The following is a 22,826-nucleotide window of genomic DNA, read 5'->3' as shown; positions in this document are numbered from 1 at the left end:
AAAAATGTTCATGTAAAAGAACTTCTAGGGAAAAAAAATATTTTTGCTTATAAGAAGGGTGTGACAAAAATGAATTTTCTCAGTTTCATTCATGAAAGTCTTACAATTGCAAATACGTTTAGAGATTTAAAAGAAGACTCAAAATTTAAGAAGCGTTCGAGACTTTAAGCATGTTAGTTGAGTAATTTAGGTTAAGCTGAAAGTACTTGATTTTTAAGGAGGTGGTTTCGGATCAAATGTTTAATCCAAAATCTATTATTTTAAAATTTATTCAGAATGCTTTATGACTAATATTGTACTTTGATATTTACATTAAACGTTCTTCCGATTCAACATTTTCCGATATTCAGCATGACCAATGTTCAAAAAGCACATTTATAATGCGCCTTCAAGTATACTCTAGATTTTTTGTCAATCATTTTGTTTGAAGCAACGCTTTGCGCAAACGCTTCCAGAAAAGCTCACGTGCAAGCATCGTCTCTCTATCGTCCGTACCCTGCTGACTCGGCCACTTGATGTACGTTTTCGTCTTCATCAGATAACTAAGCGTTTTGGGACATTTGCGCCGGGGGATGTCTTCCAGTAGTACTAGAATCAGCTCGTCACGGCGCGTTTCCAGAAGGCTGAAAGAACATATCTGTTCAATAAAAATTTACAATAAAAACAGCACAGATGATAGCATACCGATGCTGTGCCAAATGCATCTCAAACTGACACCATCTACTTAGGAGGAAGCTTTCAGAAACAATCAACATCAAACATCTCGAACGGTCCATGCATGAAATAATATTTTCCAGAATACCGTATCCAACCTTAGTTTAAAATAAAGAAATAATAAAATCAGTGTTCCATAGAATTGATGTTTGTACCTCATCAAGTACCTCAAAATCCCTTTCATGTAAACAAACCGTGATAAGATCTTGCTGTTCCAGGTTCGGCAACATGTTATCCAGCACCCAATTGCGGTCGTTGTCACAATAACTGACAAAAACGTCGTAAGTGTAGCAGTTCTCATCCTCCAGATAGCTTTTTTCCAGATAAACTTTGTCATCGTTGAAAAAACTCAAAATAGCCGAGTTCTTCAAGAGCACAAAGAAGTACTTGATATAGAACCACTTCCAGTAGATGAAAAATATCACAGCCAGAATTAGTAAAACCATAATGCTCGAAACTATGTACAGTACGGTATATTCCTGGATAATTTCTTCCAAAGTGTCCGCATCATAATCTTTATCGTCATTCACATTTGTGTAAATCCCTTCATCTTCTCGGTTGCACAGTGGGATTGTGCGAACACTAACTCTCCGTCTACTGGTGAAATTCATACAAAGATAATCATTCTCGTTGTAGTCAAATAAGTTCAAATGTTCCACCGAAAAGTTTTTAAGAAAAGAAACTTCAAGAGCTGATTTGTTAGCTTCTTCCTCTGCCAGTAGATCGTCACCAAGCGCCATTCGCATAAGAAACACAAAATTGCAACTACACTGAATGTTGTTGTCTCCCAACGCCAAGTATTGCATGTTCTCAAAGTCTCTTAGCATCGAATTGGTTACAAGCTGCAAGTTGTTACTCCTTAAGTTGATCAGCTTCATGTTTGTACTATTGGTGAACAAGCTATGCGACCAGGATTGAACAAAATTATTGCTGATATCCAATATCTCCAAACTCACCAGATCACCAACCGCCGGAACGTCTAGCTTTCCGATGAAATTATTCTTCAGTACCAACGTCTTCAACTTTCCCAACCCGCTTAGCCATTCCAATCCATGGATACTTGCATCCTTGAAGTACAACACTTCCAAACTTCTTCTCAGCAAGTGGAAACTTTCCGAATGTAAAGCCCGTGCACAACCCGGATTCCCTGACAAATCCAGCATCTTGATGCTCTTCATAAGAAACAGATAGTCCATCAACCCCGGTAGATCCGTGTAGCAGTAGCTAACATACTCCAGCCTAGTACCGAGTGAACTCAACGCTATGAAAGCCTTCAACTCAAGCTTACTAAACGATAGATCCAGGAACCTCAACTTTACCAACGGCTCAAAAACGTTACTGTCCAAATCCATCCCGGCGCTAAACTTCATAAAAGGATTTTCCGCACGAACCTCAGCCTCCCGTTGGCTACTATCCATATGGGACAAATCCAGATGGACCAAGTTCTTCGTTGCATAGAACAGCTGACCTGGAAGTTTGGAGATGTAATTTTGTGATAGAAACAGATACTGCAAGTTCGGCGCGTCATGGAAAAAGTCGGGCCGAAGTACCCGAATCCGGCAGTCTCGCATATCCAGTGCTTCCAGGGCACCCATCGGTGGTAGTTTTGGTCTGACGGCTTGAAAAACAAAAAATAGTTATTTACCACTAACTTAAAATTTTAATTTTCTCTAATCTACCTGATTCCGCAGCAAAATCATCAAACGGATTAAGGTACATCGATAGATACCTCACACTGGAAACACTGGATAAAAACTCTAGTGGTAAGTCGTACAGTTGATTGTTGGCAATTGAAACGTGTGTCATTACCTGGAACATAATTTGATTTAAAAATTTGGGTTAGCTAAAGTTGAAGGTATTTTATGGAGTCATGTGGCTTGTTTAAATTAAAGCAAAATTCAATACTTTGAATTCGTTTTAACGTCTGAGCTTCCAAACAACAATCTAGTCATTTTATTTTCTGAAGTTGCTGAGTTAGACTTCCTGAGTTCGAAGTCCTAGAATGAGAACCTACACACTAAGATTGCATTTATTGCGCTCGGGATAATGACTCTTTGAATCACAGGGAAGTTGGTTAATTTCGAATGAAAACTCTCCCGAATCTCGTGACACTTCACGATTCCTTAAATACGGGATGAAATTCCTACGAGTGCACAGGAAATCGAACAATCGTCCAGAAATCGGGACAGCAACCGCCTGTATCACGTAAGACCCATCTGTCATCGCGCTTTTTCTTTTGTGTTGAATCTTTCTGTCCTTTTCTATCGTGTGCTGAGTTATACAACAATGATAATTTTCGACAGTCAGTTGGGAAAATTTCAAGTGCTGGTAATTTTCATTCATTCCGTGTACCCGGCACTGTGTGACCTCAAAATTTGAGGAATTCCTCCAAACCGGAAAGTTCCGGTATTCAAAAGAAACATGCTAATCGTGAAACCGATACAAGGTCAGCGTATGTGGTTTAAATTCCGATCACCAGTTGATTTAAACGGCAGACACTCCCGCAGCGGCACCTTCCATCAACACCATCCCCAGTCGCGCCCCAGCGGCAGAAAAAAAATGAGTGTAGTGAAGTTATACATACACTTTTGGAAAATAAATTAATTATTTTTCGGAAAATAAAAATATCGCTAGAATCAGCAGCATGTTATGGTACAGGAGCAGGTTAGTATTTTGAATCAATTTATAATTGAATTAAAACTGAGATCTGACTGTTCTTTGTTTTCAGGTGAACCCAACCAAAAGGAACTTAACACCAGCAAACTGCAATAAAATGTGTCAATTATGAATTAGGAATATTTCATATTATTGTTTGTTAATAAATTTACATAATTATTTTTTTTGGTATTTTTGGGGTTAAAAAATATCAGAATTCCATGTAAATATGGGACGAAAGCCATTCCGAGCCTACAGGGATACTTCGGAACTCCCTGAAAATCACAGGAGAAACATGTTACGAACCTACGGGTGCATTTACAGTTGTTTTCCTGTAGTGTTTCTCTGTCCTGAAATCGTCCTGTAATTTCAGCTGTTGAAAATACAGGATGAAATCGTCCCGACCACAGGAGAAAAGATTAAGTGTGTACTTGATATGGGTATCTTGAAAAAAAACTAACAATTTTATCATACACATCAAACTAAAATGGGCTGGTAAACGGTGGATAATGTGCAACACGAGACCCCATAGTGGTCATCAGTGTTCCGAAAATCACTCATTTTCAATGAATGTTTCTGATTGCACTTCGCACCAGAACGTACAGCGGTCGGGTTTCGTTATTGATTGCTACTGGACCTACCCGATCATCGATCGTTCAATCCATCGCTAAAATACAGATCACCTCGCACGATGCTTGCTGTCAAAACAGTGCAGCACCATCATCAAATTGGAATCTCACCAATGCGCAATGCATATGGCGAATCATGTTGGTCTTCGATCAAGAGTGAATGTATCAGGCAGTGAGTGAGTGATACATGAAGCCGATCATTAGCGTATTTTGTTTGATTTGATACATAGCAAATTCATAAATTTATTTGTTGTTATAACGTTTTTAAACATCAGTATGATCAAAATCAAATTGTAGTAGTGTTTGTGAGGAAAAGATGTTCACTTTCGCCGGGTTTTTAATTTTTACAATTTCTCTTATTAAACTATCGTCCGTCACGTTAAAACTACTGAGAATTTATGGTGTCCCGCACAACTTGATTTTTCTCGTCCTGCAAAAAATAATTTTGAATTTCATATAATTCAGGCAGATACTGAGTGAGCTACATTCAGCATGGATCAGTTTGTATCTCACTAATCTCCGATACGCGATGTTTGCTAAACCGATGATTCTGAATGATGCGACTCAGTTTGCATAGCTGATAGAAGCGCTGATCGAGATTGCATACCAGCCAGGCGAAGCAGTTGCGAGAGGCGCTTTCCCTTTATACAATCAGAATGTTTCCAACAGGGAACGCATCCTGAGTGTTTGTTTTGATTGATTTTCGGAACACTGGTGGTCATATCACCTCTTATACACAACTCCTATCTCTACCTCCCGCGGTGCCGGCTGGGATGCGAGTAACCTAAGCGGAGATCGGGTTCCCAACCCCGATGGATGCTTTGGTCGCATGCATACTGAGAAGGTGGCCGCATGCGTCTGTTCTCCAGGTCAGGGGCGGCGTGCAACAACAACCGAGCGACTGTTCTCCAAATCAAGGGCGGCTCAAGCAGCGTCTGTCTCGCAGTGAGCGGCTGAATTTATGAAATGCGGGTCCCGCCAACTAAGTCTAAGATGGCAGCTCCAGCGCGGGATAGGGACATTAGGCTAACAACCTACTGCTCCTGATATCTTGTATTGTTACGGAAACTGAGAGAAGAAATAACCGAATTGGAACTTTGGCAACGACTTTTAGCATGAAAACACGTACTAGAATTGGAACTTGGAATGATTTGATCCTTGCCCAGTCAGGTAAGCTGGCTCAACATGCTAGAGAAGCTAGCTGCCTCAAGCTAGAGATATTGGGACTGAGCGAAGTCCGTTGGCCTAACACTGGAGAACACAAGACATAGTCTGGGCAAGTACTGCTTTACTCTGGAATACGAGGAGAACACGCTACTCGGGAACGAGGAGTTGGTTTCCTATTAGGCCCGCAGGCCCATGCGACCCTTATAAGATGGGAACCGATCAACGAAAGAATAATCGTAGCCAGATTCAGAACACGGGTTAGAAACCTTAAAATGGTCTAGTGTTATACGCCAACTGACGTTGCCGATTTGCAGGGAAAAGAGCAGTTTTACAGTCAATTGAACAGCGTAATTGAGAGAATTCCGAAGGGTGACATACAAATCCACTTAGGCGACTTCAACGCAAAGATTGGCTCCGATAATCAGGACTTTGAGCGCATCATGGGGCGCCATGGTTAAGGACAGATGAGCGAAAACGGAGAGCTGTTTGTAGAATTTTGTGGCAGCAACAACATGGTGATCGGAGGATCGCTCTTCCCTCATCGACCAGCACATAAGGTCACTTGGGTATCCCGAGATAGCCGAACAGAAAATCAAATTGACCACATCTGCATCAGCCGAAAATGGAGAAGGAGCCTCCTTGATGTCCGCAACAATCGAAGCGCAGACATTACATCTGACCATCACTTCGTCCTTGGCGAGATACGACTGAGAGTTGCGCGTGTCCAACGGCACGAGGAGAAAGTCGGGTGTCGATACGACGTCTGCCGGTTGGAGAATCCAGAGGTGAAAAGGGCATACGTTGAACAGCTAGAATCCCGAACCTCGGAGTTGCCGACAGACGGAACAGTCGAAGAACAGTGGTGTGGAATCAAGAATGCCTTTATCACGACGAGCCATGGTACTCTCGATAAAGTTTGTGGAAGACGAAGTGAATGGATGTCGGATGAAACCTGGAGGATGATCGATGATCGGAGAAAGGCGAAAGTCGGAGTTGAGCGGGCATGTAACGGGTCAGCCGCCCGCTTACGATATGCGGAGCTGGAAAAGGCAGTTAAATGAGCTTGTAGACGAGACAAGAGAGCCTGGACAAACTTCCTAGCCAAAGAGGGAGAAAGAGCCGCCGCCATTGGAGATATCCGATTATTATATGATATATCTCACCGCCTTAGTGGTGCAAGGACTAATGCTAGAATGCCGCTGAAAGACCGAGCAGGTCAGCTGCTGACAGATCGAACAGATCAGCTCAAGCGTTGGACTGAGAATTTTGAACAACTCGTTCGAGTTACAAATAGCAATGGCCAACAGAACCCGCAGCTCGAGGCGCCCACAGTAAGTCGCTTTAATGGCGTATACTCGGAAGAGCCCTCGCTGGCTGAAATAGAAGGCTGATTGCCGAATCAAGAACATGAAATCCAACAAAGCGCCTGGAATCGATTGCATTCCTGCTGAAATGCTCAAAGCCGACCCTGCCTTGTCAGCACAAATGTTGCACCGTCTTTTCGCTGACATTTGGGATACTGCAACATTCCCGGCCGACTGGATGCAGGGTATCCTCGTAAAGGTCCCGAAGAAAGGGAACCTGACAGAGTGCGGTAACTGGCGTGGCATAACTTTGATCTGTACAACCCTCAAAGTACTCTGCAAAGTGATCCTGAACAGGATCCAGGAGAAAATCGACGCTACACTCCGACGGCAACAAGCTGGATTCCGATCCAGACGATCATGTGTGGACCCCATCACAACGTTACGAATCATACGGCAACAAATCAATGAATTCCAGGACTCTCTTCTGCTGGTGTTCGTTGATTTCGAAAAAGCATTCGACCGACTTAACCATGAAAACATCTGGGCGGCTCTAAGGCGACGAGGGGTCCCAGAGAAACTAGTCCATCTCATCGAAGCACAATACGAGGCATTTTCGTGCAAGGTCTTGCACGATGGTGTCTTGTCCGAACCAATCCCGGTAACTGCTGGAGTGAGACAGGGATGTATCTTGTCACCGCTACTTTTTCTCATCGTAATGGATGAGATTCTGACTGGATCGATCGACTGTGCACCGAACCGAGGATTGCCGTGGAATCCTTCAACAATGGAGCAACTGAACGACCTTGACCTGGCTGACGATATTGTTTTGCTCGCCCAAACACAACCGGACATGCAGAGCAAACTCGACGACCTCACCGGAAGTTCTCAGGGCAGCAGGTCTCAATGTCAATGTCGGAAAGACCAAGTCGATGGAGATCAACACAGGAAATCCCTCCAGTTTCATGGTAGCTGGGCAACAAGTTGAGGAAGTGGAGTGCTTCCAGTATCTTGGTAGCCAGATAACGCCTGATGGTGGTACCAGAAAAGACATCGAAACCAGGATCAGAAAGGCACGGTTTGCGTTTACGAGTCTCCGAAACATCTGGCGGTCACGCCAGATCTCTCTTCGAACGAAAATCCGAATCTTCAACTCAAACGTCAAATCCGTCAAATCCGTATTGTTGTACGGGTGCGAAACTTGGTGCCTGCGGAATATTATCCGTGCTTGGTGGCCTGGCAACTGGATCTCGAATGTGGAACTACATCGCCGGTGTCATCAAAAGGCGCTAGAAACCGAGATTCGGGAACGTAAGTGGAGATGGATTGGGCACACGCTGCGAAGAGATGAAAACGAGATTTGCAGAGAGGCGCTAGATTGGAATCCAGAAGGTCATCGAAGAAGAGGCAGACCCAGAAACTCGTGGCGGCGAAGCCTAGCCGCTGAAATCCGAACTGTCGACGAGAATCTTGACTGGGACCAAGTGAAGACGCTGGCTCCAGATCGCCAGCAGTGGAGGTCTTTTACCACGGCCCTATGCACCGGAGGATCGGCGCGGGATCATTAAGTAAGTAAGTAAGTGAGAATTGAACATCAATTAATGCTTAGAAGAGGCTTCTATCTCTCAGGCCTATTATGTTTGACCATATTTTTTAAGAAACTAAGGTAGATGGTGCAGTGCGGCTTATAGGGGAAAAGTTCATATAACGCCCCATGTGGCTAATACGCTCCACCCTTGTTTTGAAGAATCTGAAACATTTTAAGCCTGCAAAATATTACCAATTTGTTTCAAATGTTGTGATTGGTCATGGCAAGTATGAATTTTTCCTTAAAATGCCCCTGTGTCGTGATAATTTCACAATTTAGGTTTTTCTTCATTTTGATCTAAATTTTAAAACACTTTCAATAAGGTGTCACCGAGTAGAGAACAACGAATAAGACGATATTTTCTGACGCATCTATAGAGTAGAATCTAAACTTTGATTTTATGCTAAAAAACATACTGAACTCGCTAAGGTATGCTTTTTATGGGTATGTTCTATCACGGCCCATGCGCTCGTTATAACGCGCCAATCGTAGTAGGCTGAAAATAACATTAATTTTTCAAAAAGCCCAATTTTCAATAAAAATGAACCAAAAGTCTAAAAACATATTTTGAGCGTTAATTCAGCCCAAAAAATCTGCTTGTTATTTTTTTTAAATTTTGATTAGTCCATTTTGATTTTCTTTTCAGTCAAAGTGTCTGTAAGTATTGGTGTGTTTTCGGTCTTCGGCTGCTCTCGGGTGTGTTCGGCTGCTATTTAAGCGCGTATTGAATAGAAAGCAGAAAGCCCATAAAAATTATAAAAAAGATGCAAATGATATGAACCTCACAATATATTTGACTATCTGTGATCAACTAAATATAGAAATGAAAATCGCACACGAGGAGTATAATAGAGGAATAGAAAGTAATATCAAATCAGACCCAAAATCATTTTTCAGCCTAGTTAAAGATATACAGAAGTCTAGCAATTTTCCGACAAAAATGCAGTTCAACGACAAAATCGGCAAAAATCCTGCGGAAATCAGTAACTTATTTGCTAATTTTTTTCAAGATGTTTACACAACCCGTAATGAAGAGGATCGAGATTATGATTATTTCTCGTATCTCCCTGAATCTTCATTAAATATCACTGTTGATAATGTATCACCCAATGAAATTTTGAATTCTTTAAACACCTTAGACGCCTCTAAAGGGGCAGGTCCTGATGGATTGCCGCCAGTATTTTTGAAATCATTATCAAATGAGTTAGTGAAACCCTTGTTTTGGTTGTTCAATTCATCTTTAAAAAGCGGCATACTACCCCCCATTTGGAAAGAATCGTATTTGGTTCCAATTTTCAAAACCGGCAAAAAGTCAGATGTTAAAAATTATCGTGGAATTGCTATATTATCTTGCATCCCTAAGTTATTTGAATCAATAATTAATCAACACATTTTTTCTCAAGTTAAAAATGCAATCACTACTAAACAACATGGTTTTATTAGAGGACGTTCTACTTCCACCAATTTACTAAATTTTGTAAATTTCTCGATAAATGCCATAGATGAAGGGAATTATGTTGAAACATTATATACTGATTTTAGCAAAGCATTTGATAGAGTTGATATTCCTTTATTGCTTTTCAAATTATCTAAAATAGGTTTCAATCATAAATTATTAAAGTGGGTTCAGTCATACCTGCACGGAAGAACGCAACTAGTAAGATTTGAAGGAAATTTGTCGTCTGTTGTGCATGTTACATCAGGAGTGCCACAGGGATCCCATCTGGGTCCTTTACTATTTATTTTATTTGTCAATGATGTCGAACACATTTTAAATCATTTAAATGTTTTAATATATGCAGACGACATGAAACTTTTCATGAAAATACGTAAACCATCTGATATTGAATCCTTCCAAAGAGAAGTTGATAATTTTTATGTATGGTGTACAAAAAGCTTGCTAGAGATAAACGTAAAAAAATGCATCTCAATCTCATTTACTAAAAAGCGAAATGTAAGACAGGACACCATCACCATTGGTCAAAAATCTGTTGAAAGATGCAATCAAGTCAGAGACTTAGGAGTCATACTTGATTCTGAACTGACCTTTGTAGAACACTACAATAACATAATTTACAAGGCAAGTAATATGCTCGGGTTTATAAAAAGGTTTAGTTTTCAATTCAATGATCCCTATACCATCAAAACACTGTATGTAACATATGTTAGGCCCCTTCTTGAGTACTGCAGTGTTGTCTGGGCTCCATATCAAGGTACACATAAAGACCGCATTGAGTCAGTACAAAAACAGTTTTTATTATATGCTTTACGCAGGTTAGGTTGGAGCTCGTATCAGCTACCTTCGTATGAATCTCGATGTATGTTAATTAAAATAGATAGTCTTGATAAACGACGTGAGTTTGCAATGTTAGCTTTTATAAATGATGTTATTGGGCAAAGAGTAAATGATGCAAACATTTTAGAAAAACTTAACTTTTATTCTCCCACTCGGTATTTAAGAAACAGGAATCTATTCTACATAAATAAACAAAGAACAAACTATGCCCAAAATGGACCTATAAATAAGATCATGATCTGCTATAACAAATACTGCACCATAATTGATATAACAATGAACAAAAATGAACTGAAGAGAGTGCTTCTATCATAACATTATACTTATATAGATTTAAGGCAAACATGTAAAACGGTCTACGCAAATGATTGACGTCAAATAAATAAATACACAGCGGCGCGTATTTGCAACACAGTTTTGTTCTGTGGCTTTGAATATGGTTTTTAAAAATCAAGTTTTTGAATCCACTATAGCAATTTGAGTAATAAAAAATCATAGGCATTTGTAGAAAACACTTTTCTTCAACGATTATACCCATTTTTAACACAATTTGTATGTGGAATACATAGAAAATCAGCGATTCGCTTAGATGGCGCATAATAGGGCATGTTCCCCTATATGGAGTTTCGGCCATCGCAAATTCTGAAGTGGTGGTTACAAGAACCCCACTCGCTCCCAGGGGCTTAAGCGAGGGACTGTCTGTGTCTCAACCATTCGATGGCCAATGCAGATGGACCAAAACCAGTCGAGACTGGTACAAACGCTGTGGAAAGCATCCGGATGCAGGATTCCAAGCTGTTTGCCTAGGGATACACTAGCATACACTACACTGGCACTCACACATATTTAAGGTATTATTTTAATGATTAATGGCATTTCGGAAAAGTATACATTCTAATAGGAAGAATATCAAATGAAAGTAATGAAAATTATTGACGGATAGATTAGATTAGGAAGCATGAAAGGTGTTGAAAATGAGCCAAGAGCGTGTTTTGAGAAATCTTCTTGCCGTACAAGACCATTTGTCCCGCATCGTTTATTTTATTTTTTAATTTATTTACATAGTATTCCGTCTCACAACATAACTTGACGAACATAATTCCTAAAAATCACTCGGTCCATGGCAACCGTTCTCCAATTTCTCGGGTACCCCACGTTCGCCCGATCACGCTCCACTTGGTCTAACCATCTCGCTCGTTGCGCCCCCGCTCGTCTTGTTCCCACCGGATTCGTAGCGAACACCCGTTTTGCAGGACAGTTGTCCGGCATTCTCTCTCTTTTTTTTGTCCCGCATTGTATCATTGTCTAAAAGAAGCAAAGTCGATAGGCAGACTTTGCATTGATCTATACAATGATACTTGGATGGATCGAAACACGTGTTTTTTGTACCCCGATCGTGGTAACTTAAGTTCAACATGTTTTTGGAGAGTCGTGCGAATCTTTTCGCCTGAGCTGCTCCATCTGCTGTTCTTCAGTTGGAGACAATAGTGGTGCTTTCCCAGTTCTTGAGTTTCATATTTAAGGCACTCCACGATACTCCGCAGAAAGGATCAGGTACAATCAACAGGCCCTAAGATCCTTCCCTAGCTAGCTGGTCTGCTTCTTCGTTCCTTATAATACCGCAGTGGCCTGGAACCCAGAATAAAAATACTCTGTTCCGTATGGCCAGGTTTCATAGTACAACAATACACTCCCATACTAGCTTAGAGTAACATGTGAAATTACTTAGTGCTCGGAGAGCGGCCTGGCTGTCAGAAAATATATAGATACTTGTGAACCTGTATCCTCTTTTCAAACAGGCTAAAGTGCATTCTAGAATTGCTTAAACTTCTGCTTGGAATACTGTTGGCCAGTTTCGCATAGGAATTGAGATCCTGAGTCTAGGTCCGAACACCCCTGCCCCAGTTCTATTATCCATTTTTGACCCATCAGTAAATAATTTAATCGATCCGGGGGAACCGCATGACCACCTGACTCCCACACGTCCCTATCGTTGATTGTTACATTGTATGGTATGTCTAGGTTGAAAACGGGCTCCATCTAGTCATCATTTTTTACAATTAGTGAGTTGATTTTAAATTTATTCAGAATTTTTAATGTCCTGTAAGATCCCCCTCATAGAGAGTTTTGATTTTTGAGAGTCTCAAGGCACTACGTTCTGCCTCTAACTCAATAAATTGATGTAGAGGCAGAATATTTAGAAGTGCATTCAGAGCCTCGCTTGATGTGCGCCAGTTATAGATAGCGTTGCTATTCTTTGAAGCTTCGCTAGTTTCTTCCGGGCCGTAGCTTGCACAGTTTTGATCCACCATACTAAGGAGGTATAGGAGAATTTGGGTCTTATTATAGCTGTGAATATCCAATCGATGATTTTCGGCCTTAGCCCCCATTTTTTCCCCTACTCCTTTGAGGCAGACCCATAGAGCTGTTTAGCCTTGGCTATTACATGCTCTAATTGTGGGTTCCATGTTAGTTTTGAGTTTAGTATGATTCCTAGATATTTCACCTGTGATTCGAAGTTTAGCACTTCCCTATCTAGTGTTAGAGATTTTAGTGCAGTTTTTCGTCTCGTAGTGAATGCTATAACAGTAGTTTTGGAAGGGTTAATGTTCAGTCCCTCTTCCCTGCACCAGAATAGTGCGTAGTTAAGTGCAGATTGCATCTGCTTTCGAGTTGACTTACCCCTCGCACGAAGTGTGACCTGTTTATGATGCTCATTAGACCAGTTGTTCTCCACGGGCACGAGACATGTATGTTGCTCGAGAAGGACCTGCGTACACTCGAAGTATTCGAGCGACCAGTGCAGTGTTAAGAACCATCTTTGGCAGTGTGCTGGAAAACGAAGTGTGGAGGTGAAGGATAAACCACGAGCTCGCGCGAAGGGAATTGTTGTCTGTCAGCTTACTCGTTTTCATTAGCGTCGGAAGACGAGTAGTAGACCACTCTGGACGTCTTGCGAACCCACGCACTAGAAATGCAATTCCGAGCATCGGGAGCGGGGAGGTAAGTGCATATTGATTTCTCCATCGAAATATATATTAATTTTATCTAATATTTGTGTTGTTTCCAGCTTCAGAGTAAACCATTTTGGGCCGTGTCCGTCCATTGATGGCAAAAGGAATCGATCCACTAATTATTCCACTGATTTCCCTACTTAACACATTTCAAGGTTTCATTTAGTCAATAAGTAACTTCATCAAAATTATTTGAATTTAAGACCTATAATGACTTCCTCATTTTCGTGTGCAATTTGGTTTTAAAGGGCCTTTTGCGATGCGCTGTATTGCCGTGTATGCAAAATGACGCTAAATAACAGTCCGGGGAATAGGTTTTTCGGTCCTGAGTGCCGGAAGCTACCCTGGATTAAATTTGTTGCTGGGTAAGTAGAATAGGTATTAAATTTTACTAGCCGAGACATTTAGTTTTTTTTTGACTACTACAGAAGAATCCCGAACATTTATCTGCGTTGGACAAGTTTACGCTGTACTTCATCGATCAACGGAGTAGTAGCTATTAGTGTTCGTCCAATAGAAACTTCTTGACGACTGACAGTTCCGCTTAACATCGATTCAAGTAACCATTGAGCGAACAATTCCATGTCATATTTGTGTGCTTCCGATTGTTTAAAGCTACACTTCTTACAACTTTAAGCGGAAAAGCGAAGTTTTGTGCAGATGCAATCAAAGAACGAAATTAAATTTGTCACATTGCAAAAGGACGTTTGCGCCAAACAATCAAAGCAAAAGGTTGTAAGTATTCATTGACTAGTAAGAACAATTTAATGTCCATGTCGAATACACAGACATATTCTTTGTCTATTTTTTAAATGAATACAAAGATTTCAGACATTCCTAACAATATTTCTAAAACTAGAATTGAAAAGGTGTCTTGAATCTCCACGGCGATTTTCTCGGAACTCGTCAAGTGGCTCATATGACGTAATCAAAACAAAATCTAGAGTTGTTCTTTGAGTTGGAAATAGAATGTGCCGAATTCACATAATGAAGGATCTAGGGAAGGATTTCACGAGTTAACCAGGCACTGATTTTCACTGCTAAATTCGTTGACTACAACACTTGAAATGCACGGCAGCTTCACAAAGTAATCTAACACTGATGTTGTTTCTAGCCACCTGGATGCAACGTTATAGAAGCCGTATGTACACACTATTAATTTTTTGGTGTAAATTTATGTCAAATTGGATGCACAAAATTGAAGCATCACTTTTGACATAAAATTACACTTCAAAAGACAGAAACGCTTGGAGACATAAATTCTCAAACATAAAATTAGGGACCCTACACTATAATATTATATCATTGATGATGTAAATTCCTGCATTTAACTGCATTTAAATTAACAGCAAGGGGATGTCATCGTTCGATTGTTTAAATACATTTATCTTTACTTTCTGTTATTTCTTTTATTTTAGATTTTGATAATGTTTCAATGCGTAAATGTCCTACTAAAGTAAATCTAAAACTACTTTTTAACAAACCTTTGTAAAGTAGTTATAAAGCATTAGATTAAATATAAAAATCTAGAATTCATAATTGTACAATCAATATTTTTTTCAGCTTAAATTTATGTTTTCTTATCATAGCATCGTCAACCCTCTTTTAAAATAAAATACAAAAAATAAAAAGCCATCGGGTGATAATTTGGATCCAAATTGTTTGTTGATGAGGTTTACCGTCAGTCAGAAATTGATGAAAAAAGGGAATATCAAACTCTCATTCGAATAAAAAAAATCAAATTTGAATGAGAATTCCAGATATAAAAGAATGTTATGCAAGTTAATATAATTTAAACTCACCGTTCTTGAACAAATATCGTGGAAGCACTTAGCACGATCATTAAAGCTTAGTTCTTTTAGAAATGGGACACTTTCATTTGCTTATAGCTCGTTTACTAGTAATCGGATATTCAAAATTTTGGCTGCATTTTGCTACCTATGAAAAGCACTACCCGCCCTATTTTTTTCAAAATTTAAAATTTACACGTTTTTGAGATATTTACGATGGAATAGATAAAGACAAAAATAATTTTGCACAGTTTCCTTTTAAATCCATCATTATCAAAATGATAGCAGACAAAACCGTCGATTATTCAAAGAATTAATATGTGTGAGAGGTGGAAAAGCATGCAAATACTGTCAAGAGTATCTACAAAGTTCATAACAAGCATTGGAGTGAAGCACATGATCGGCAACTACGGTTAAGGGTCATCAGGGAGGTCAAGTCCCATACCAGCATTTTTAATTTTCAATAAGCGAAAAACTAAGGGTAGATCGCTGGAATGTCCGGAAAATTTAAAGCGGTAAGCTAAAAGTGTTGCCTAGTAATGGGTCATTCATACCAAACCTCAAACAACAATTTTTTGCTAGTTCCAGAGCTTGTAAGCTGTATAGCCGGTACCGAGGCAATGGTACAGATGATTTCTGATGAAAGACAAAAATTATGAAATACCCCATTTCAAACCAATTTCAGCCTTTGAATCCCATACCATCTCTGCTCGTGGCAAGGTCCTGAGCATATTAAAGTATGATTCTACTGGATGTTTTGTATAAAATAATGATTTGCCAAGATTCTGCTCCAGTGAAAAAAAAACAACAAATTTCAAAACGAAAACTTTGGTTTTCGTTGTTTTTTAAAGCCTAAAAAGAGTAATCTTGTATGTACCTTTTGCAACCTACGATCTATACTAACCGATTATACTTTAAGTTTAATCTAGGGATGGTTTTACTTCGTTATTGTCAGATTTTGCCACCAGAAATTCCATTCAAAACGCTTGAAAATGGCTCAAAAATAATCAAGTTTTGTTAATTTTGAAACAGCTGTATCCACTAAATGGCCCTCAGTTTCTTTTAAAATAAAATTATTAGACCCAAAAGTATCAGAAATTGAAGATAGAGGATGTAGCTACCTGAAATACAGATTTGACGAAGTGTAGCTTTGAAAAACTGATCAATATCATGACTGGAAACAGTGTGCGCTGGGCGATAGGAGGTACCAAAAATAAAGCAAAATTTTTTCTTACAAAAAACGATAAATTTTTTTTTTTAAATTTTTTCATGAATTATCATAAAATTACCTTCATTTCCTTCATATAAAGTATTTAGATCAAACGAATGGTTTTTGAGATACACGCATTCGTAACTGTCCCATTTCTAAAAGAACTAAGCTTTAGAATATTGATACCCTTTAAGATCTTCTAATTGAGCATACTCTCGCTATCCGGGGGAAGAAATCCTTTATAAGAATTGCATTACGTCGTGCAGCATGGCTCTTGCATATGAATGGTGTTCACTGAAAAAGAAGGATTTTAAAATTTCTATTTTCATGCAGTTATTTGAAATTAATTTTACCTCTCTCACACTCTTGCCAACCCGAGCGTTGATTCGGTTCTGTTTGGAATTTCTAAATAAACTGGTGATTCCACAATGCTGTCATTTTCTTCATCGCACCAGTCAGTTAGAGCTGATTCCACAGTGAATGGTGTGTGAAATATCAGCTGGTACCCAAGTGATCATGATTGTCTTTTTGCCAGTAAATTATTTCAAAATATTCCAATCTGCTCCGATGTGGTCGGCGAATAATTCTCGATAACGTGCTTTGAAGCGAATCTATTCGTCCTTTGGATGCTACATTCAATTCAGGGGCAGTCAGTCAAGTTCGACAGTCTGGGAAATTTAAACCAAGTTCACATGCTTCCGAATGCCCTGCTGAGGAAGTCCGGCATTGTTTCTAGTGGAGTCTCAACTGTCCCCAGATGTCAATAGACTGACTAAGCTACCTTAACCTTAGAACTCCTTAGCCACAAACTCCGGCTCCACCACCTTTTCCTACACTGGCTGTGCTTCTTACCCTTAATACTGTCACCGGATTTAGAACCAGGTTCAATGATACTTTAATTCGATGGATTCAACATATTGGTTCACTGATTCAAGTGACGTGTGGTGTAGGGAAGAATTATCCCAGAGGATGAAAATCCCGTACAAAAAAAAATCCAGTGACGTATACATTGAGGTGATCAGTGGTTGCTATCGACTTCGTGTTTGTAGTTATACGTTGTTAACCGTCCACTGTAATCGGAAAAGCCAAGTTGTGTTTCAACTGTAAACCTCCACTTATGGATAATATTCAGGTCTAGAATTAACAATAAATTAAACAGTAAATTAATTAATGCAATCTAGAATTGTGATGAATAGTTACCAAAAACTGAATGACTCCAGTGAACAGCTTCTCGCACAGCATTCCTCAATTCCCGATCTGTTGGTAAATTTCAAACTCCCTAAACACTGCATGTACCTGACCGGATCTATCGGATACATTGTATGGAAAATTCTTCATAGAAATTATAATTTCCAAAGATGTATTTGTAACTCATCTCGGCCAGAAATAAGTTTTGTTTTTCAGATAAGTCTTCCTTCAATTAAAATAGTAGGACATTGTTTTTTAGGTATCTGAGTTACCCACTAATTGAACATGCTTCGTTGTTTTTACCAGTTAACTGATTTCCTTATCGTCAGCTGTTTTCAAGGGACCTAAAAGAAAAAGACAATAAACAATTTGTTACACAAATCCCATGTTTAGAAATCAAAACGGTGTTCAGGCCCGGCTTGAAAATCAAAACACTCCCTCCTTCGACGTTAATGATCAAAGTAGAAAACGTCCCTTCGGGTGGGCTTCAATAGATTATCGAGGTTTACCCAAAATTACGTTTTTCGTTTGGAGTTCTTACCGAAGTCGGGCAATGTGAGTGCTTTGAGAAATTTTGCCTTGTTCGTTGCAGCGGGAAAGTACCGTGAACGGCCCTAATTCTGCGCAGTTAAGGATTTTTCAAATGTTTTAGGTTATAAAAAAATTACCTTTCAACGAATTTCCTCAAAATTTCGTGTACAGTTGGGTTAACTAACAAATTTAACGGCAAAAATAATGAGAGCTCAATTTCGGAGCAAAAATGTGGATTATTTACAACATTTGGAAAAAATGCAAGTGGCCCTTATTCTGCGCACTATTTTCTCTTTGTTCCTAATTCTGCGCATATGTCCCATATTCTGCGCACCCAAATAAAACCAATATACCATTTCGTACTTGTCAGCCAAACATTGAATTTAATTAAAAAGTCTTAAAAACATGTTTTACGCTTAGTAAAGTATTGCAAATTATGAAAAAGGGCCAATTCAAGCCTTGGATCTTTGAACCTTATGTGACACTTTCTTTCACTATTTCATACACTTGCTATATTTTACTTGCAGATGCTTTTTCCTGCAGCTCGCTTACCCAATATTTGTTGACCGATCACGTTCTTCGCCAGATTTGGTCAAATTAACTTGTTTCGTTGGTGTGCAGTGCACACTATTCCGACATACAGAAGAAGTTCCGGCGGGCCACAAAATCGCCCCAGCTGGGGGAACTACGCGCTGCTTCATTTGGTTCAATATCATTCAGTATCAGTTGGTCAACGAGTGCGAGTGAGCGGGTGAACCGAGAGAAGCTTCGCGTAGTTCCCCCAGCTGGGGCGATTTTATGGCTTGCCGGAACTGCTTCTATACGTCGGAACAGTCTGTACAGTTGGGACTGAACGATTAACACGCGAACACGATAGAAAACGCAAATCAAGGTTTTCTTTTTTTTTTTGTCAACAAAAGATATAGTTTCGAAGAGATTCCTAAAAAAAACTCCCAACAACTTTACGGATACACAATCTTCTTAAAACTTATTAGAAAACTGTAATTGAAAGTCTCCCTGCATTCAATTCCTTGCAGCTTTAACATCAGTTCACGCCGGTGCTTTTCATTCTGCGCATTAGGAACATAAGTAAACAAATGGTGTCAAATTCTGCGCATTGGTAAAATCATTGTTTTGATTTGAAAAACCATTTTTTTTCTCAAATTTTTTAGCAGTCATGTTCAGCATGATTTTATCGTCCCCGTAGAGGCATTTCCAATGAGAAAATTCTGTTGAACACTGTTTCATTTGATCTTTTTGTTTTCCTAACACTTAAGCTGGACTACTAACGGCGGCCATTTTTCAACGTTTGCTTCCTACATTTATTTTGATTTTTTCCATTTCTCGCGAACAATTCATCAGATTTCAAAATAATTGGAAGCATTTTGAAGATAAACAGTAACTGAAGAGTTTAAGCTGGTTTCATGGATATTTTGATCATCACATCTAGAAATATTTCTGTTTGAATTTGAAAATGCGCAGAGTTTGGGACTGCGCAGAATTAGGGCCGGTCACGGTATATTCTCTTCCTACTCACCACACAAACGGTCATCGGAACGAAACGCAATGTCCAAATCCTAAAGATTGCATCCTCGACTGCAAAATGCCTTCTCCACTTGTCTCGTTCCAAAACACATAAGCATGCAAAGCTTTTTTCTTCCAGGGCATCACACTGATTCACCGGTACTCAAGGAGTTGACGCGTTGGATCTGGATCTAATCTCCAATAGAGAGTTCTTCCGCAATCTGCTTTCAAAGGAAGGCGGTAAAATAAGAACACACGCACTGCAAAATTGTTTACTTTTCAAATTGTAAACATTCACACGCTCAGTTCAACTTCACCCAAATTGCGTTCTGATGCGCATAATTTTACATCATGCGAGATGTAAATTTGAGTTTGAGGTATAATTTTAACTTTCTTCACCTAGCATTTTGCTACGCGCTTCTAAAATAGATGTCAAGTGATTTAAAATCAGGTCATTTTCAATTTAGATGAAATAAAAATTAGGTCTTCAAGCGTTTCTGGCACGTTTAATTTTATAAAATTTTTGGTGTGTAGAACATCTCTTCAAGCTTTTTATTTCAGATTTGAGCTTTCATCTCCAATGCTCTCAAGGCAAAAAAAAGCTTAAAAACGAGATTCACAGACACTTAGCAAACAGATGTTGGTCACACGATGCATAGAGAAATCGTGTAACGTTTCTAGGTCCCGGAAACGACATTTGTACAATCCGTGTGAAGAACATCTCTCAGATTTAAGCTTTTATCCTCAGATTTAAGCTCTTTTCTTCAGATTTAAGATCTGAACGTTTCATACTCCTGTTTGTAGCACAGTTTTTAACTGAGTGAGATCCGGAGTCCAGAGTGGATTCCAGACCCCTGCAATGATCAGGGGGCGGCAACGATATACAATCCGTGTGGAGCTTAAATCTGACGAAAAAAGCTTTAATCTGAGAGATGTGCTCCACACGGATTGTATATCATTGGAGCCTTGTGGTAAAATCTCACTGTAGGTCAGGGGCGGCAACGTTACAGGATTTGTCTATGTATCGTGTGACCAACATCTTTCAAATAAGTGCTGGTGAATCTCGTTTTAAGCTTTTTTTTCCTCAGATTTAAGCTTTTGCCTTGAGAGCATAGGAGATGAAAGCTTAAATCTGAGGAAAAAAAACTTAAATCTGACAAAAAAAAAGCTTAAATCTGAGAGATGTGCACCACACGGATTGTATATCATTGCCGCAACCTGCTGTAGGTATACACGCAGATTTATTCACTAAACAATTCCCTGTTACAACATGTGCCTCAAGAGAGTCACGGAGAACAATTTCAAACGTTGAACGGCACGGAGTTAATTTTAACTTCAGGCCCCTTTCGATTTTGGAAACGCGCCCAAGTGTTGTTAAAATCTAACCGTGCCAGAATCTAGAGGGATGAATATGTACCTGATTATAATATTTTAATGGTATTGTGACCTTCAAAATACTTCAACTATGCGCTGTCAAAGGGATGTCTGCAGTTTCACATGCCTCATGACCAAACACTTTAAATTTGTACACAGCTTTGCTACAGTTCTGTTCATTCTGTCCTGAAGTATCGGTTCATCGGATTTTGTCCCTACTTGCGAAATGGGGCCAAGTCGAGATTATCCAACCACTATTTGCGCTAAGCTTTGCTGGCTCTAGCAAAACACATTTCATCGTCGAAGCTTATCGTGTTACCGTCAGCAAGAATTCACAGTTCATGGCTACTTATTATTATAGCACATGATCCCTATGGCCAAGTAAATTAATTATTCCCCTTACCAGGTCTTTAAAAAACAATATTACGGTTTAAAGCACCATTAGTAATAACAGTAAGTTTTTATTAAATCACATTCGACACAAAAAACTCGCATCTCTTCTCAAGCAAATACTTCCGATGTCAAGCTCTTTTCATTGTTGTTGTTGTTGTTTACCTAATTGACTGCATTAGCGTTAAACGTCCAATACGCTGCCAATCGACCGAGATAGAGGACATTGGCTTCCAATCAAACCGCTTAATCACCCATAATTGATGAGTTGACAGTTGACGTTCATTTGACGGTGGTAACAAAAATAGTGCAACCTTCAATATTCATCCGATGGGAAAAATTCTGTAACCGAATTGTTAATATCTTAGCATAGAAAAATGTTCTTCTCTGAAATTTTAACTTTTGTCAATGAACTAAAGGCGTGGGTTTTCCAATCACAAAACTGAATTAGATGTGAATAACAGATGACGTCAACTCGAAATCGTTTTTTTTTTGTTTTCGTTTTGAACTTTTCATGTCAGGTGTTATCAGTACATAACTGTCCTCCATTTGTTTTTTTTTCTTCTTTTGAATTTTATCGATTAACATTCATTCTCTAAGTTGTTGTTTGATCATCAATGAATTAAACCATACTAACACTTAGACCGGTTTTCATATTCGATATGAGCGTCACGAGAGCATTGTTGGTAAGCCGAAGGTTGGCCAAATCCAGCGGCCTAGCTTCGTATCCGAAGAGCACCAGCGATCCGTTTGGAAACAGCCATGGCATGTAGTTGAGTGCATTCCCGAGCATACACTCTGAATCATCGCTGGATTTGTACTGGTACTTGTTCAGCCGAATGTTATAACTTGCTTCCGCTTCTATCGGCAGAAAGCTCTCGAACCCATTGCAGTTCACGCGCTTCGACTGATCACAACTCTCCGGCACATTGTTGCAGGTCACTTGCAAAACCAACCTCAGACAGAAAATCACTGTCCAATACTTTGGCAGTTCCATCCGACCGACAAACAGCGTTCAGACATCGCGGTACAAACTTCCGCCCGAAACTGACCCGAGCTGTGCAAACTTCCAGGCGATTCGGCCCATTCCGAGAGTCCACCCACGACTTAAATCTATCTGTTTTTGATAATTATTATTGATAACACCGGTCGGTGGACTAGTGGACACTCTCTTATCAATTCCTGTTCCCATTATTTTTACTCGACACATCTTAGTGAGTAAGAGTCTTGGTACAAGAACTAGCTTTACCCGTTTCTGGTTGACGATCTCTCTTATCGCTTTTCTACTACTCACCGTAAAGAGTTCGGACACCCAATACGTCACACTTCGTCATTATCACCTGCTTCAGATTCGAGAGGCCGAATATTACCGAACGCTTCGCGAACATAAACAAATACCTCAATCGGGAAAAGTCGGTAGGTAGGTACCTATCTACATCTTATCTTTACGAC

At 39.6% G+C, this 22,826-nt stretch overlaps 1 protein-coding gene across 1 annotated transcript; it reads right to left on the bottom strand.

Annotated features, from left to right (window-relative positions):
• Positions 1–284: 284 nt before the first annotated feature.
• LOC129754529 (toll-like receptor 13) lies at positions 285–22,462 on the bottom strand. Its single transcript, XM_055750659.1, has 5 exons — positions 22,012–22,462; positions 2,394–2,523; positions 882–2,332; positions 685–812; positions 285–623 (listed from the first exon to the last, which is right to left on the bottom strand). The coding sequence occupies exons 1-5, from the start codon at positions 22,369–22,371 to the stop codon at positions 416–418; spliced, it is 2,277 nt and encodes a 758-aa protein (XP_055606634.1). The 5' UTR covers positions 22,372–22,462; the 3' UTR covers positions 285–415.
• Positions 22,463–22,826: the final 364 nt, after the last annotated feature.

The sequence above is a fragment of the Uranotaenia lowii genome, chromosome 3 (assembly GCF_029784155.1).
Source record: "Uranotaenia lowii strain MFRU-FL chromosome 3, ASM2978415v1, whole genome shotgun sequence".
NCBI classification, from domain to species: domain Eukaryota; kingdom Metazoa; phylum Arthropoda; class Insecta; order Diptera; family Culicidae; genus Uranotaenia; species Uranotaenia lowii.
This window is presented reverse-complemented; position numbering and strand designations above follow the sequence as displayed.

Coding starts and splice junctions, on each gene's coding strand:
- LOC129754529 (XM_055750659.1), bottom strand. CDS start 22,371: ATGGAACTGCCAAAGTATTGGACAGTGATTTTCTGTCTGAGGTTGGTT. Junction 2,333..2,393: donor TGATTTTGCTGCGGAATCAG/GTAGATTAGAGA, acceptor TTGTTTTTCAAG/CCGTCAGACCAAAACTACCA. Junction 813..881: donor TACATGAAAGGGATTTTGAG/GTACTTGATGAG, acceptor TTTTAAACTAAG/GTTGGATACGGTATTCTGGA.